This window comes from Pithys albifrons, chromosome 10 (assembly GCF_047495875.1).
Source record: "Pithys albifrons albifrons isolate INPA30051 chromosome 10, PitAlb_v1, whole genome shotgun sequence".
Lineage (NCBI taxonomy): Eukaryota > Metazoa > Chordata > Aves > Passeriformes > Thamnophilidae > Pithys > Pithys albifrons.
In genome coordinates, this window is record NC_092467.1 from 10,055,810 (window position 1) to 10,073,764 (window position 17,955).

Here is a 17,955-nt window from a genome sequence, read left to right on the forward strand (position 1 = left end):
TGGAAAAATACTCAGATTAAACAATTTTATAGCAAGACAAATATAATATTTTTATCACTTTTGACAACTAAAAGGTCTGAGAGTAAAATTTTGGATATATTAAAAGAAATTATTTCATTGTAAAAGCATCTTTATATATGGACTCTAGGTGGCAGAATTGTTCCACATTGTTGAAATTCTCAATAGTGAATTTAAATTGAAAAAGAAAAGGTGTGCCAGACTAATAGGAATTAGTGTCATCATTGGTGCCTTCAAACAGAACAGGTGGATGGTTTTGGAATGGCTGTGCACAAGTGTCACATTTGGCCTGAGTTCCCAAACCCCACTTTACCCAGTATCAGCTTATTTAGTAAAACTGGGCAGACATTTATTGCTGCTAGGCACTAGTTCAGACATTTTGAATATAGCACTTAAAGGCAAGGTGGGCCAGCTTATAAAAATTGTATTTATATGGAGCAATAATAACTCTTGTTGTGTGTGGTACCTCGGATTTAACAGAAAAATCTGTAGAATAAAGCATTGTGCTTCCTGAAGGGAAATTTAGGTCATTTGTAAAGTAACTTCACCATCTTTAAGCACTACTGCTGTAACTATTAAAAAAATATTTCCATATGCTGCATTCATTTGGGAAATAAACTAAGTTTATGTATGAGGGGGATTGGGATATTTGAGTAGATTTTATGCTGCGCTGTATCTTCAGGCTATTACAGTGTTGCTGCTCTTTCACATTTCTGAATGAACATTTGTGCTATTTCAAATTAAATGTTTCAGTTGTCTTTCATGTAATACCCTTGCTATAAAAATTGGGAGGAGATAAGATGGAACAAATGAAAATTTGAACTTTTCATTGAAAGTACAGGCCACAAATACACAGGACTAATCACTGTGTTTCCACTCAGTGCAGTGGACTGTAGTAATACTCAGTTACCTTTTTGTCTGGAACATAAAGAAGTGCCCAGAGTAACCTTTTGTGAAAAGGAGGGTCTAATTCTTTAATTTTTTTTTTCCACCAGCAGTTTGTAACAAGTTCAATTTTATCGGTAGTTTTTTATAGGTTCTGTAATCTGACACTTGAAAAAGTCATTGCCTCCTCTGCTTTCAGTTGTTTAGCAGTATAACTTCCAGTTAATTTAATGTGAGTTTCTTAAACTACTCTTGTCCTGAAAGCATGATCACGAAGACCTGACTTTTTAGGTGTTTCTTTTAAAAATCATCTGTGTGTCGCTGTGCTTGTTGTGTGCATTAATGTGGTGTGTACAGTTCAAAAGTGTACAGAGAACAGTTTGTCAGGTGCCATGAGCTCCCTTCAAACACATCCATTGGTGCAGCTGAGCATCTTGTGCATTTGACATGTTCTTCATAGGAAAGCAGATAGGGGCAGTGGGGCAGATGTGCGTGTGTGTGTGTGTGTAGTTCAGACATGAAGACTTCCTTCAGCATTGCTGTGTTATTCAGGATCGTGTTTCCGGCTGTGGCCGTTTTATCTGAAGGGTTCTTGTATATGGCAAAGAAAGATGCTGGGTCAGAAATGATGGAAATTTTTATGATCTGAATAAGCACAATGCACAGAATGCCAGTAGTTCACATCACCATTCTACCAGTATATTTACTTGTGACTGTCCCTGGATATCCATCTTGTGTATGTCCAACCTTTGATACTAAGGACAATGTAGCACACAAAATAAAATGCAGTGCTTTAGCACCATCTCTGAGTCAGAAGAACAAGGAGGAGAGTAGATCAACTTCAATGTTGCTGAACAGTTTGGAGACTGAAGATATATATTCTGAGGCATAGGAGAGTGATGCCTTAAGTGATTTTTTTAAACTTTTTTTATTTAAACTCCAGATTTAAATATGTGTTTTAAATTTAGATGTGCAAAATATTTTCCTTTAAATATACGGTTCATCACTTTGTGTTCCTTATGAACAGTTTTTAAATTTCTGCTGTACTTTTGTGAGACCATCTGAATACTGTTTCCATTTCTTATGTCATGCAGTACATAGGAATTACTGAAAATGTGTGATGGGAATATTGCCTTTCTGGTACAGCATCATGCCTTTCAGTCTGTCAGTGGCTGCAAAGGATTTAGCAGTATGTCTTAGCATATCAAGCAAATGTGTAAAGAAGTGTGTGGTAGGGCCTTGAATCTTCCTTCTTCAGCTCTACTATAATTTGGACAATGTTTATAGCATTCTGGAGCTCTTGATCTTCCTGGGATGCATGTTCAATAAGAAATCCTTTATTTCAGCTCATTAAGAGTTTATTTGAGTTTATATGGCTCTTCTCTCTGCAATGAAACATAGAATGTAAATCTGATTAAAAACTGGTTACGACTTGGCTATAGGACAGTTTGAACCCTTGTAAGCCGTACTGTATAAAAGTGTATATGCTTCTAGTTTTATATATTACATTTAAGCTTTTCTTTTTGTTGAGATGATTGAGTTGAAGTATATTTTTCTTCAGCTTTTAATTGAGGATTGTTTTTTGTGAAGCTGAAATCAATATTTATCCTGATGGTCATTATTAGAAAAAGATAATTTATTGTTGCTAGCATGATAAAGCTGCTGTAGTGACTAGAAGTCTTTGTTAATGAGCATTAGGGTTGTGGGTAGTAACAGAAATTAAAGATAGGTTGCAGAATGAAGATTGAAACTTTTTAGAATAAACTGTGATACATTTAGATAGAAGTATTTTTATTGCAAAAGAAATCTAGTTAGTGATGAGACTTCATTAAGCCTCCCTCAGCAGAGCAGGCTGAGCTGGCTGGCTCTGGTGTTCCTCTGCAAACAGCCTGGTGTTAAATTAACACCAGTGATAGTAACTTAACTTGGTGTGTGTTAGTCACTATGTTGGCAAGGAATGGAGCATCTGTGCCAGTAAATATTGAGAATTTACATGATGTTGCAGGTTTTCCTAAAGAACCTGTGTGACTCCCTTTCTGTCAGGTGCTGGGCTGTTTATCTGACCGTGGCTGCTGTTCCTGACTGGCATTTGGCTACCAATTGACATCCAGTGCCTGAGTCACCCTTTCACAGAAAATCTGTAATGATAAGGGCTGGCTTAGGACAGTAGCAGAAGCCTGATTTGGTAGTTGCTGAAACATTTTGCCTCTCCCCTCTGCAATGGGGTGGATTATTATTAGGTGTAGACATGGAATCACAGATTTGACAGCTTTCATGGCAGTATCAGCACTGTAGTTGGCTAATAACAAGAATTGATGGAATTATCCTTTTACATACTAATGATTTTTTAAGGATTGGTTTTAAAGCATTTTTCAGGGTTTTTTTAAGACAGTGTAGAGAAGCAGATATTTTGGGGTTGTTGGGGTTTTTTTCCTTATTTTCTTTTCTGCTCTGTCCCCCATATCAGAAGGTTTTGGTTATGAAAATTTGTTAATAATTTTAAGTGTGTTATTTAAGTTATTAAATCTAGGGCAGAAGCTGGGGATATTCATATTCTGATTTCTGAACAATGAAGACGTAGCAGTCTTGAAACTCTGCAGGGCTTTGCAAATCAGTTGGTACCTGCAGTGGACTTCCTGCTCAATCATTTTTCTGTCACAGTAACGCAATCCCACATCCCTGGCCAAGCCAGTGAACAGCAAGATGATGTTAGTTCAAGTGCTTGTTAAAACACTGCTCCTTTTCCCCCTTCCAAACAGACATTAGTTGTGGCCTTGGGGGACTTGCATTTTCATGCTGTGGAAAAAAAGACATCAGCAGGAACCCTTTCTAATTCCATGCTTATTAGTCACTTGTTTTCAGCAGATGGAAGAAAATCCTGTGGTTTTTTTTTTTACCTGAAATAATTTAAAGTTTTGCCCAGGATGTGCCATTTCAGGGTACTAAAATCTCAGATGCTGTAAGGCCTTTGAAAAGTTCATAATTTGAAATTAAACTCACTTTTAGGCTTTGTTTGTAGGTTTTATGAATGAAATTCAGATGTGAAAGATGGTTGTAGCTCCCTTGTGACTAGAAGGAGGTTTGGCTTCTGTGTGAACAATCACCCTTTTAAAATTCCTCCTCTTGTTAATTAGTTCCTCCTTGTGAACTTCAGAAGGTTGAGTAGCTCTGTGTCCTAGAGGCAGTATGGGATAAAGCACAGCAATGACAAGAATTGTGATGGATATGCTGCGCAGTCAAGAGTTTGAGAGAAATCTCTGAATTTCCAGTAAAAACATGTAGTTTGGACTTAGTTTCTGAAGAATGGAGCTGATTTTGGGTATCCTTGTATCACTGACTTGTGCATGACTCGCAGGACTTGAAAACTGGTGTTTTTCCAGGATTTTTCTGACTGAAAAGAATTTCACAAACAGTTTTGTGTGAGTTCTTTCAGACTTTGTTAAAAGAATTGAATTTGCTCAGGGAATGACTTTGCCTTTGTAAGTGGTTTCTGGTGGTCTTCCAGTTCCTGCCTTGGTGGCTTGGAGCAGACTGACAATGTGCTGACCGAGGTCAAGTGAACAGGCTTAAGACAAGTTTTGCACTACAACTGTCTCTAAATGATCTCTGAAATTTCTGAAATCCACCCTGGAAGTCTTTGTTTCATAAGGCCAGTGGTATGAACTACTTCATTGTTAGTATACAGTACTCTGAAAGAGTGTAAGCATTTTAGGAATACTTAATAAATAATGAACCTGTAAAAAAAAAAAAGCTGTTGTCATTAATTGAGAAAAGGTTTCTTTTACTGATAAACCATTACTGAAAACTGACATTAGTGACAGACATTGTGTACACTGAACTCTGTAGCTGAAAATGCCTATGGAGTGGTAATAAAAGCATATGCCTTTCAAGAGTTAAATTAGCATTTGCAGTTTTGTTTAGAATAAAGGAGTCCTACTAATGTGACCATATGCTGTAAAAACCTTGTTTGCTATCTTTTGTTCATTCGTGCCATAATGACTTGGTTATCTGACAAAACACTGCATGTCTTGGAATGACCTTGCATTGCTCTTGAATCAAGGATTTGGGAATGTGATTTCCATACTTGCTTCTTGCAGTTTTAACATGAAAAGCTCTACTGCTTAAATTTCTTGGTGCCAATTGGAGTAAAGATAAATGTTAAAACACTGCACCACAATGTGATGGGGTCATGCCTGTGAACCATTAAAAAACAGATGAAGTGTGTTCTGCTCTTCAGGAGCCTTGCTGGAAGTGCAGGAGTGGCTGCCTGCCTGTCTTGCCTCTGTTGCTCCATGAAGGGCCAGGGTCAGAAGGAATTGTCCCTGCAAGTAGGAGCGTGCTTGAGTGGAGGAAACTTTGTAGCCCAGAGGGATGGGCTGTGCCCAAGGCACCCTGTCAGGAGGCCAAGGGTCTCATAGATGGATTCATACCTGGACCTCAGAGCTGAGACTTGTCCTGAAAACCTTCAGTGATATTTGTCCTTCTCCAAAGGCAGTGTAAGGGCATTGCAGGCAGGAGGGGAGAAGGAGATGACAAGTGCTTTGTGAAGAGTTGGGTTTACCTTGTGGTGTAATGAAGCTGGTTAGATTTAGCAGGTTTGGGCCTTAAAGAATAGGGGTTGGCAATGATGCCTTAAAACCCTGTAAATATTTGGGTCTTGTTAAACGAATGTATAATCAGAAAACATCTATTTAGAAAATGGGTACACTGGTTTTGCTTTTTGGTGAAACATAAGGTAACCAGGTGGTGAGCTCTATCTGTGTTGTTGTTCTGTGAAATGCGGATGTTCAGCAAGGTTCATAGGTATCTGAAATGTTTTTCAGAACTTTGCCAAGAATATTTTTGCGATTCTTCAATCAGTTAAAGCCAGAGAAGAAGGCCGGGCACCTGAGCAAAGACCTGCACCAAATACTGCACCAACGGTAAGAGCAGTGCTTTGGTGCTGTGACACCAAAAGGGAGAGTACAGAGTCTGGTCATTATTAGGTTCAAAATCTGTTTTAGTTTGCTTCCAATAAATGCACATTTTTCAAGCATAACATCAGAGTTATTCTTTGAATTAAGTTGCATTTGTTGGTATTTAAAGAATTGAATATATGAGTTTAATTTTTTCAATATGCTCTTGTTACTGAGAGATTAAACTGCTAGTGCAGCTCCTGCATCTATCAAACACCAGCGACATCGGGTATCTATTTGCAAAAAAAAGTGTTAGATGAGAGCACTGCCATTTCAAACGAAATGTTTTGCTGCTTTTCTGACAGATAGGGTAGCAAATGTTTAAGAATCTGGAGCATGACTCATGAGTGGGAACAGCTCAAACCAGCTTTCTTTTGCTTGTAATAAATCAGGAGGACAGACTTAGAGCTTTATTGTTTAAGTCTATCCAGATATTAGACAGGATTTGTTTAGTATTGTGGTGTTTATTATTGTGTTCTATTAGGCCTAATATATTCTTGAACTTGGTGGTAGACTGCTCTAAAAGCTGTTCAATAATATTGGTTTGGTTTTTGCTGCTACTGCATTTAACAAAGAACTAAATTTAAATAGCCAGATGAATTTGAGCATTTAAATATTAACTTTGTGTTGAATTTTTTAAGTTGTGCATGGCATTATTCAAATGTCCCATTCAGAATAATTGTGAATACATAACTAAGCCATCCACAAAAAAGCTTGAATTGGTATTGAATGTGCCTCTAAATTGGTGCTTTTAAAAAACTTTTTTCACCATAATGCCTTTCTTCCTCAAAATTTCCTTTTATTTATTTTAATTAGCAAAATTTTAGCTTAATCAGGCTGAAAAGGAAGATTTTGTGTGGGTGAAGCCTTAATCATGAATTGTCAGTTGGTATTTTTTTCCTGCTAATTCTTTAAGTATACAAAAACTCAGTGATTCTTATTAATCTTACAGATTTTAGCTAATGTAGTTTGGTATTGCTGCTTTAGTTTTCCTTCGGGTTGTTCTCCTTGCATTCACTAAGTTCTTGTAAACTCTCTGTGAGATTGTTGAAGGAAACAGAAGTTTTCAAAATGCATTGGAACTCCTACAAAAGTGAACTGATTTTATACACTGCACTGATTCTAAGTAATACTTTATGAAGTTCAAAAATCATCAAATACCTTTTTAGCATGTTTTACAAATCTTATTTAACCTGTTTTAGGATCCCACTTTACGAAATAAGCAACCTATTCCAGCTGCCTACAACAGATACGATCAGGAAAGATTTAAAGGCAAAGAGGGTAAGTTGATTGCAATACTCCTTTCAAAATTAAAAAAAAATTAAGAACCAAAACTTATGACTCATCAAGTTCAGATTAGGAGGTTTCCTCTGCTACTGCTTTACAAACCTCAGAAAAGACAAAAAAGCTGTAACTATGCCTAAATACAGAGTTTTCAGGTAATAAAGTCTGTAAGTATTATTTTCTAGAAATTATTTCTACCTCTTAGGAAACAAACTAAAAGCTTAAAACAAGAACTTCTTGGGGGAAAAGAAATTATTTATGTGGGGAGGGTCCTATGCAATTAATTAATAACAAAGCACAACTGCAAGGATGAGTGTCAGATGCATAACACAAAATAGATTGCCTGTCCTCAAACACTCACTTTAGAGGTTGCTTCCAGTACTTGCAAGTAAATATTAGCTTGTTATATCTATCTAAATTAAAAAACAAACTGGTAACAGCAGTGCAAAATATAAACACACTTCTGGAGAGAAGATGGAAATAATCTGCGATACTGAAGAACTCTCACCAATTTTAAAACATGGTAGAAGACTGAACGTGAGTGATGATTTGTCTTTCTAATGCTATTCTTATTCTGTCCCCATTGCCTTTATCTTCTGTTTTTAGCACAAGTTCTCATTATTTCATGTTCCTGTCTTCCTTTGGTTTTCTTTTGCAAATCTTGTGTTTATTGTGGTTGGATCTTTCTGTGTTTCTTGCAGGTAATGCAAATTTTGTTACACTTTCAAATTGCCTCTTCCTTCTAGTTCTCAAAGTCATTCTTCTTTCTAATGGAACTTCCCATGCATGCTTTTAAGGGCTTTCTATTTTGGCTGCAGGGACTCACATGCTGCTAAAAGCTATTTTAAACCATAGGTGAACATTTCAGCTTGCATCTTTTAGAGTATTTGGCTTTGTCCAAGTTAGTACCGTTTTTTGTTCAAAGGAACTGTAGCCATCCCACCACTGAAATTATTTAAATAAAAACCAAGTTTTGTAAATATACACTTACATGTGAATACATCTATGTTTCTGAGTCTGTTTTTTTCTGTATGAAACTTCTGAGGAAAAATTTGATTTACATCTAAAATTTGTATTCCATCCATTTGAAGTCCCTGGCCCTCTTGGCCTCAGTATACTTACATTTCAGTGCAGTGGTTTTATTTGCTACTGCTCATTGACAGGGGCATGGTGGAATGGAGAAAAAAGCCAAAGCAGGATGTTTGCTATCTTTTTCAACATTGAAAAATAATCAAAAGTAACTTCCATGAAGAATTAATTGTTATAATAAAAGCCAAGGTAATTTGAGAAAGAAAGTAACAAAAGAATATAAAACCAAACCAACCTTTCTATGAATATTTTTATTAGAGCTTAGGCAGTTTGCTTCCGTTAATATTTAAAATCTTCAAAAGTCATGGATTTGGCAAGTAGTTTCCTTTTCCTACCATATCCTATTAAGAGTTAAAAACAGTAAATATCTAAACTGGACAGTGTGATATAAAAGGCAGAGAAATGTGGAGGTGTAACAGTTCAAATATACCAAGGCCTATAATTCGTTGTCGGCTCTTTTACAACAAGAAACTTTGGTAATGGAATGGTCTGTGTCCTAGATGACAAATTACATGGTTCTAGTAAACAGCCCATGCAGGCAACATCTGTACTAAATAGGTGGGTGTATTTTTTGCTGTTACTGCATGTGTGCAGTTCAAGAGGGAACGGAAAATAAAAAGGTTTTGCATGACAGGAAAGAAGAACCCAGAAGAGTTAGTCAGGCAGCTCTCTAGTGTCAGTTTAATGTAGAAATTTCTGAGCAGAAATCAAAGGGAAAAAATGTTTCTGTCTGAAATTAACAATGGTGAAAAATCCATTTCAATGTTATGTGATTCTGAGAATGTGGCATTGGGGTTTCTCTCAGTACTGACATGGACTTGACTGGACTGCAGCTGTTGTTTCAGTTGAAAGGTTGTTTTTTGATGTGGTTATGAAATGTCTGAAATGGTCATATTCTACCTGGGTGATTGTCAGTATCACACTCCTTCATTCTAGGGCGTGTTTGTGTCTTAACTTCCTGGTTGCTTTTATTTAGTTGAGTCATGTATGGAGTTAATTTTGTATTTCAGCCTTCTAGGTGTATTTAAAGAAATCTGTAGTTTAAGAATAGCAGTGGTGTAATGCCAGGATAGCTAGTGTAGGCTAGCACTGGAAATACAAATGAGATGTTGGAAAGAATGTATTTCAATCACAAGATTGAGTTATAAAAGGTATTGACACATCATTTATGGAAGTTGTGTAGAATTAGTAATTAACATCTGGATTTCTTAGGAGAGGGCCCAGAGAGATTTAAGATCTTCCTTGGCTACAAATTGACTTTAGAAAATAGCAAAGACCTTATTTACTTCTAGGTATTGTGTTATAGAACTGCAACTTTAAAATTTTAGTCTTAACTGGAACTCAGAGTGCAGGTGGTGTTCAAAAGCTGTAATTAGGCATTAATGTTTTCCTATGTCGTTCAGCAGGGTAACGTCATTTGCTTAAAACTGAACGATTCACGTCACTTGCAGCTGTAGCACAAGTGACTTTGTTCCTTATGGGATCTTTAATTTAATTGCCCTCAAAATGAAGTTCTGGCTCCCAGATATTCAGTGCAGAAGTGAGATTGTGAGCAGAAATAGTGATCAATAAAAATAAGACGTTTTTTGTTCCTTAAACACTATTTTTTACAGTAATTCTAGTAACAACTTGGAATGACACATGTTTATGGAAAGGCTACAATATTGAGGCTTTTGGTAAAGAAATCTGAAGAAGAAAGGTGATCATTTAAATTCAAGTTGTAATAACTTGCAGTCTTTGTCATTGTATCCACATTTATTAGTAATGATGGATAACAAGTGAAGTTGAACCCTGTAAATTTCTGTTGTTCTGAAGGGTTTCCACCTCCTAGCCTCTATGACTGTTCTTGTGGTTGACTAGAAATTTTGGATGGCACGATGGATGCTTGTAACAATGGGCATAGTGGTGGGTTTGGCTAAAAACTGAAACAAAGGCAAAAGAGGCAATGTCTCTAAGTTCTGTCTTTGTGTCTCACCTGTTTGCTCCTTCCTCAGAGTTACTGAAACCATAGAAAGGATTCACAGTACTCCTCTTCTGGTTGCATCAGGATTGTGGCTTATTGTCTGTCTGTCTGCACTTTCATATAATACTACAGTATTCATGAGGATTTAAAGTATAGGCAGCAAAGAACTGTTTTTTCTTTGACTATTTGCTTGGTTTAATACAGAACTTTTCCATTAAGAGCTAAGAGAGTAAATTTAGAAATTTTAACATGCATTAAGTAAACTGCTGAGTTGCAGCCAAATTTCTCTGCTTCTTGTGATGGATCATTATTTCTGATGTGGTGTATCAGGATGCCTCTCTGGTTGACTTACTTAAAATCTTCATGCCAGATGGGAAAGGCTTTGCTGCCAGAATGGTTTAGATTGCTTTAATAGTAAATGTGAGAGGGATGGTAATTGTACTGTTCTTGAGGAGCACACAATCAGTTCCACGTGCAGTCAGTGGAACTGCTTAGGCAGCCCTGAGTCAGGAGTTGGTAGCCCCCTCTCAAATGGGTGTCTTGTTACTGCAGCTTTGATTAGGCAGCACAGAGAAATCTTTCCTTTGCAATCCTTCAAGTTCTGTCATGTATGCCATAGGAAATGTGTTAGAATGTTGTTTGCAGTAGGACTCGTACATCCCAGATACTTCCACAGTGGAAGAACATGTTACTTGGCAGTGCATCCGTAATGCCCAATTGCTCAAGTGGTTTTGAGGTTAGGAGGTGAATTCCTTGCAATTACTTTCCTTGACTGCTGTTTCCTTCCTGGTGGTTTTGTTCCTCTCATGATGGCAGTCAGGGATGGTATCATCTCTTCAACGCAGAGTTCCATCCTGTGCTAAACTTTCTCTACTTCTACCGTTGTAGTTTTATTACTTTCCTTCATGTTACTCCCTTGAGCTTCTCTTTTTACTTCGTTAATGTCCTTTATTAATGTGCATCTTTGCCAGTGGTATCTTATTCATACAACAGACCATCATCTTTGAACTACAGTCTATCATACCGTCTTGAGCAATATAATTTGTAAGTCTTTTTCAGGAGTCAAAAATCCTGTGCCCAAATGTCATTTGATGCTTAGGAAGATATCTCATGTCCTCTTCAGAAACCTTGAGCTGATGTGATTATTCTGTAGGGTGTAGGTACTAAACTGTTTTGGGTGTCATATCTTGTTTCTCCTCCACTTTTTGGAGTGGCTTTACCTGAGATGGTCCATTTCATGTACTTGTTTGTTCTGTAATTTCAAAGTATTCAATAGTGCTGGGATGGTAATCTTAAAGATTTTGGTGACCCACTGACTGCCTATCTCAGTATAATGCAAAGTCAAGTTTCTCTGTGCTGCTCCAAATTTAGGTCCTTTAAGTCTTGTTCCAGGAGCATTCTTCTTGTTTGCCTGTTATTTTTGTTTTCAAGGTTTCAACATAGCAGAAGCCAATTGTTCCTTTTCCTCCAAAACAAAAAAAAAAATCACCCCAAACCACAAAAACCTCCACCAACATTCAGTCTGTTTAGTGTAAATCTGAGAATCTTGCTGTGATAATGGTGAAAAGAATATTGTTGACCACATCCAAGTTGTTCCTTCAGGAAAGCTTGCTCTTGACTTCCTGCTATTTTCATTTTATGTTTGAATTATTTTTTTTACTCTGTTGGATTTTCAGACATAGCTGCTGTTATTCAGCCGTTTGTCTTACTTTCAATCAGTCCTAAGTGTTGGGCCAAGGCAACACAGGACTGTTAAGTTATTAAATGTGCAGTGACTCTCTCCTATGCATTGTTAGGAAAGTTTCTTTATAAAGTATTTCTCATTATAAATTGCTTGCCTGCCCTGTTAGACTTTTATTTATTGCACTCACTTTTAAGAGTATAGCATTCTGATTTTTCCCCCCCCCCAGCAGAGAATTTGTGCAAGAGATTCACATTTGGAAAAAGATTGTGGTCTATCTCTATTTTTTCCTTTGGTGTGACCCAGTCATTTGATAACTTTCAGTACTGTACATTTACGTCAGTGCTGGAAAACACACGTGGATTCATACTGTAATTGCTTTTAGCAGTACCATGAGAAACTTAAGATGTTGGTGTTAATTACTTGCAAGATTATTACAGAGCTGTTCTATATGAAATGTACAGAGAATTTGTAAGGTAATTAAGTGTAGCTTGGAAATTTAGCTGTGAAACTTTTACTTGTTAGGGTACAGTACTGTAAAGGTGTGCTCAGTAAACTCTTATGCAGAATGAAATTTAGTGTCAGGGATTAAATCACCAGGGCTGTGAAGTGGGCTGGTGAATCATTTCCAGGCAGTCTGCAGAGCTGTTGCTGTTTGGGGTTTGAAGAGTGTACAGCTCAAAAAAGAAGTGGGTATTCAATCTTACTCATGCACAATTCAAACCAAGTCCTTAACTTGAGTTCCATAGTGTTTAAGAGACATGCTGCTTTGTTCTGTTTCTGTTTGCCTTGACTTCCTTCCAGAAATTCAGGTTAATGTGAATCTTTTTAAAGCTATTATTCTTTTGGTAATGCATCAGAGCTCAAGTTTGTACCCAGACTGCATGACTAGAGCTGCAGCAGGTGCAGAATTGAAGTGCAGAGTGACCTCGATGGATGCAGAGCTTTAAGCAAATGGAAGGCGCTCTGGGAATTAATACTTATATGCAGGGAAATGGAACAAGTGCCCAAATGGTGTTGAAGAATATATAATCAGTCCAAAAAGCTGATGCATTAGGGGACATATTTTCATTTTCAGGTCTAATTATGAAAAGTCACTGAGACTGATAAATGGTGATGTTAGAAAGGTAACTAGTGATGAACCACACTGGAAATGGGAATGGTTCTTTTACCAGTCTTTGGGTCATTGAACTGTGAAACTGTGATCATAATACATGCAATGACTGGAGAAGAAAGGAAAACTCCTGTGATAGTCAATGTTTTTAAAGTATTAGAATTATTTATTCAGTACTAGTTATTAGGTTTAGTCTCTTAATATACTTTTTAAGGGATCTGTTGATATTGGTGTTTTTAACAATGCATGTTTCTAAAACTGATTGTATTTGGCAAACAGAAAAAGTTGCAGTACAATTATTCATGGTGAAATTATGGTTTGGCTTTGCTAGCATTCTTTACTTCTTAGTGTTAAACCTACAATTGAAGTCTTTACTATGGACTGCTTTTTGCCTAAAGGAAATGTGTATGATAACTTTGTAGTAATTATTGAAAAATCCCAATGTATTGAAGACTCTCAAGTATTTTAACAGTTGTTCTGAAACTAATTTGAAATAAGGGTCCAAAATCTTGTCATCATACTACTTTTATTTAAAGGGCTATTTTCTTCTTAAATACCCTTTTCCTAATAGATGGCTTATCATTTTAACTGCTTCTTCTATTACCACCAGTGAAGTGGGGATTTTCAAAGTGGAATTACAAGCTAATTCTTGCCCAAGCATAAACATTTCATCACTGTGCTAGTGCATGACTCAGCAGCACAGGTTGGAGCTGGTTTTGAGAGAGAGAGGAGGAGGAACATTGCTTTTGTGTTCTTAGTCAGAGGGTATGGTACAGCATTTATGCTGATGTGTGCTGGGGGCACGTCCCCTGCTGCTCCAGGTCGCTCTCTGTTCTGCTCCTCTTTGCTGTGGCTCCTGGTTCCTCTTCTATGCCAGGTCTACTTTTGAGCAGCTACATCAGGGTCAGGTACTGTCCTTGGAGGATGCTCTGGAAGAAGTGCCTCTCTGCTTTCTAGCCTGGTCCTTGAATATCTTTTACAACATTGACCCCTAACACCCTCAGTGGAAATGTAGCTGTACCTGCAGAGTCCCTGACTTGGAAGCATTTATTTCCTGCTTTGCACAGGACGTGCACAGTGAATGGAGCTGAAGGTGGCTGCTGGATGTGGCCACGTGTACAAACTGTTGGGACCTTGCAAAATGGCACAAAAGTGCAAGTGGCAGGGCTCTTGCTTTGTAGCAGTGTTTATTTGTGTAAGGGAAGTGAGTGGCTGACAGGTAGAATATCAGATGGTGTATGTGAGAAGATCGGGTCAAAAAAGCTGCATTCTGAGAAAACCCAGATGCTGGAGGTAGCAAGGGGCTCTTCTGCTAGGAGGAAGGGTCAGCACAAGCCTGGGAGCAGGAAGCTGGTGAGATCCAGAGCTGTGGGTTGTGTCTCATTAAAAGAACTAGGACAAATTTTATGTGAGACTTGGGGAAGATTTTTGCAAAAGATGAAACCAGTGGCAATAGAGCAGAGGCTTGTTCCCTGTGAGGTGCCTCTCTGCGCTTTGATTGGCTTTCTAACTCTGCTGCTGAGTCGTTGGGCCTTTATTCCCTTTGCAGTGCTGATGGAGACAGGGAACAAACATGTAGAACTAATTATAGAGCCAGGATTTGTGCTGAGAGGAAAGAAGCCATGGCAGGCCAGGCACAGTGGGGGATGCTGCTGTGCTGGCCTTGTTAAGGAGTGTCTGTATTCTTTGGAAAGAACATATGAAATAGTTGGAATTTCTTCATATCACAGGCACAAGGAACCCATGATAGGTCAGTCTGGAAATGGGAAAGGTTCCTCTGTTGGTGAACTTCTGAAATTCATAAACAACTGTCAGTCTACATTATACACCTCTGATTTATGTCGCTCCAGGTCAGCAAAAGCATTTCTTAGACTTAGGGAGCTCTACCAACTATTCTACAAGGCTCCAGACACCCCCTGAAATATTAATATGCTCCTTGCCCAGCAACAGTGACCTATATAGTCAAAGAGAAAACTGTTAAACCCTGTTATCCATGGAAGTGTTAGTGCTGTTGCCTCTGACAATCTTTAGCTCAAGTTCAGCTGTGTGACCTCTGAGCTAAGACTCTGTGCATAGTTACAGCCTGGGGTTGAGGGGAAAGGTGGTAAGGCAATATCAGTTTGTTTAGGGAGGCTGAGGCTAGGCTGTTTTTTTCTCCCTTGCTCTCTCTCTTTTTTTTTTGACTAGGAAAGGCTGGATTCATGTGTGTCTGTACATGCATTTTTACTGTCTCAGAGTCAACTCTGTGTAGTTCAGAAATGTTAAATCTGGCAGAAGGGGAGGGATGACCTTGACAAGTCAGGATGAAGAAGGGCTGGAGATGAGGTGACTGTATAAAGCAAAACAGTGTCAGTAACACTGGGCATCTCCACTTGGCAGTTGGTGGCAGGTCTGGGAGCACAGTTAAGGGAGCAAGGGGAAAAGGTAAAACCTGAAACTGTGTTCGGAAAGTAGATGATGGCTATCTCTGTGGTGACAGGAGTGTGATCAGTTTTCAACTCTTGAGTATCTTTTAGTAGGCACTGGAGAGTTATTAAATCTGGGAAACTTTTCTGCCTCATTTCCTACGAGTATCTGATAATCTTCCTCATCTAAGGAAGAAAGGATGAGCAACCACAGATGCTTCCCAGAGCATCTGCATTGTTTTCAAGGTTGTCTGGGTTTCAATTCAAGTTAATTTACTCATGATGAGAGCGAGAACCTCTAACAGTTTTGGAAATCTATTATTTTTCTTGGACTTTTTGTGTGTTCACTTAGAAGCATTGCTTTAACTGTACATTATTTTTTCGTCTATTATGTTTTTGTGCTGATACATCTTATGAAGGTGGTGGAATAAATTACAAACATGGCCCAGTTCCAAATAGCTTTTTCTGCACAGTATCAGTTACCTTTACCCGAGTCCAGTTAAAATGGCCCAAAAGTTGTTTAGATGTAGACAAATGCTTGCTTACCATGGTTTGAGCAGTGATTATCATGCCAGTTTAAGAAGGAATTCATTAGGTGGTTGGTTCATGGGATTAGTTGACAGTAGATGCATGAGGCTGTGGAATTTACAAAAGGAGAAAGGTTTCCTTGCAAGTCCTGGCAGTATTCAGGAACTTAATTAGAGGGCTGAGAATAGGGGCCCAGAGAAGGAATATTCAAAAGTGAACAGGTTAGTGACAGCAGTTTGAGTGACTGAGCACCTGAAGGCTTCTGGCATTTAGCATAAATTCAATCTAATTACAACTACTGAAAAAAATGCACCACCACCACCCCCCAGCACCCCCTCCCCCCCAATAATCTTTAGTCTGTTTGAATTCATGCTGATTCTGTCCTCTGTATTATATGACAATTACATTGTTGCTCTTCTGCACTCCAGCAGTGAATTGATCAAGTTAAATGGTCACAGTATTATAGTTGGCATGTAAGCCACTTTTTTATTAAGTATATTTTTCCATCAATACAACTCTAACTTGAATATGTTGCATGTGATGTCTTCTAGAAATATAAGGTACTTCTCCATTTTGTAGCAAAGAGAATTTCTGAGACTGCATGCAAGTTGTGTAACATATTCTCACAAGGATTTAAGTCTATATCCTGTCTCTGAAGTGGTTTAAATTATTCTATGTGGCAGGAAAAGCTTATTCTGGTTACAGAAAGCAGAAATATCAAATTGAGCTCTGTCTAAAGAAAGCATATTTCCTAATGACTAACCAGGTTTTGTATGGTGAACAGAACCTAAACCATCACCACCACCAAGATGCACTCTCTGAAAAAATACCTTCACAGACATTTCCAGTGTTCTCCATTTAAACATGACAGTCCTGTGTTCATTGTGATTTACAGAAGACTTTTTTCCTTTGCAGAAACGGAAGGCTTTAAGATTGACACTATGGGCACCTACCACGGAATGACTCTGAAGTCTGTAACGGTAAGCTGGAAGTCTTTACTTAAATATGTTTTATAGAAATGATAGTGTACCTATAGATACAATGTATTTTTAGAGATGGAGATATCTTGCCAGCCTGGCCTGGGCTCTAGAAGGTCACTTAGATTAAGTAACAGAATTGGTGAAAGTTCTTCTCTATGAAAAGATAAAACATTTTGTTTGATCTACATGTTTTAGAGGTTTTAGCTCAAATGGTTTGGCTGCTGTGAAGGGTGTGCTGGGGTGGCTTTGCTGGCAGATTCTCCTTGTGGAGGTGCAGCCTTTTCCTGCTATACTTGGCATACCCAGATTTTTGCTCGCCGTAGGAGTGTCCAGGAAGGACATTGTTCATAATCATAAGTGATAAACTAGGTTTTGGAGTATTGTTCTGTTTCCTACTCTTTATATTTAATAAAATAAATTTGTTTGGTGGCTAAAGAATGTGAACTCAGCATTATTGTTGAAGCTTTCTAGTCTAGTGAGATGGACTTCTTTTGTGTGACTGTACAATGCTGTCAGTGGGAATTGCAACAGACACAGATGAGAGAGAGAGACCCTCAAACAGATTACTCCTTTTTTTGGCCGGTATTTTTCTGCTTTTGTGGAAGTCAGTTGAATGCTCTCAAATAAATCCTGTTTTGATCTGCTGGTAAGTAGGACAAATGCTACAAAACTGATGTAGTGCCCTCATTAAGGTTTTTGCCATCTGCATACCTCCATAATCTGATGAACAGACATCACTAAGCACTTCCCTAAATCCATGCACTACTTCCTAGTTTGCACTCCTAATTACATCAAATAGTATCTTGAGTGTAAATTTCTTAAAAATATTCATAGTTTTTTCTTGTTAGATTTGGGAAAGAACTTCTATCATTCATTCCCAACTTCCTCTAGTCTTAGCCTGCTTTAAAAAGAAAAAGAGAGAGGGAATATCTAGGGAAGGAATCTACTTAGTTGTAAATAGTGTTGTTTCCAATGAATTCAGATTGGGTGAAAAGATAACCTATTAGCCTGTTATGTCTGAAGATTTGTTCTTGAACTTTGCATGAATTTCAG

General features: G+C 37.9%; 1 protein-coding gene across 1 annotated transcript in view; it reads left to right on the top strand.

Moving 5' to 3' along the window:
- Positions 1-17,955, top strand: part of CDC73 (cell division cycle 73) — a 111,334-nt gene that overhangs the window by 18,766 nt on the left and 74,613 nt on the right. Inside the window, exons 8-10 of the mRNA XM_071565138.1 lie at positions 5,727-5,825; positions 7,061-7,139; positions 16,838-16,902. Coding sequence (XP_071421239.1) covers positions 5,727-5,825; positions 7,061-7,139; positions 16,838-16,902 — 243 coding nt within the window. The remainder of the gene's footprint in view (positions 1-5,726; positions 5,826-7,060; positions 7,140-16,837; positions 16,903-17,955) is intronic.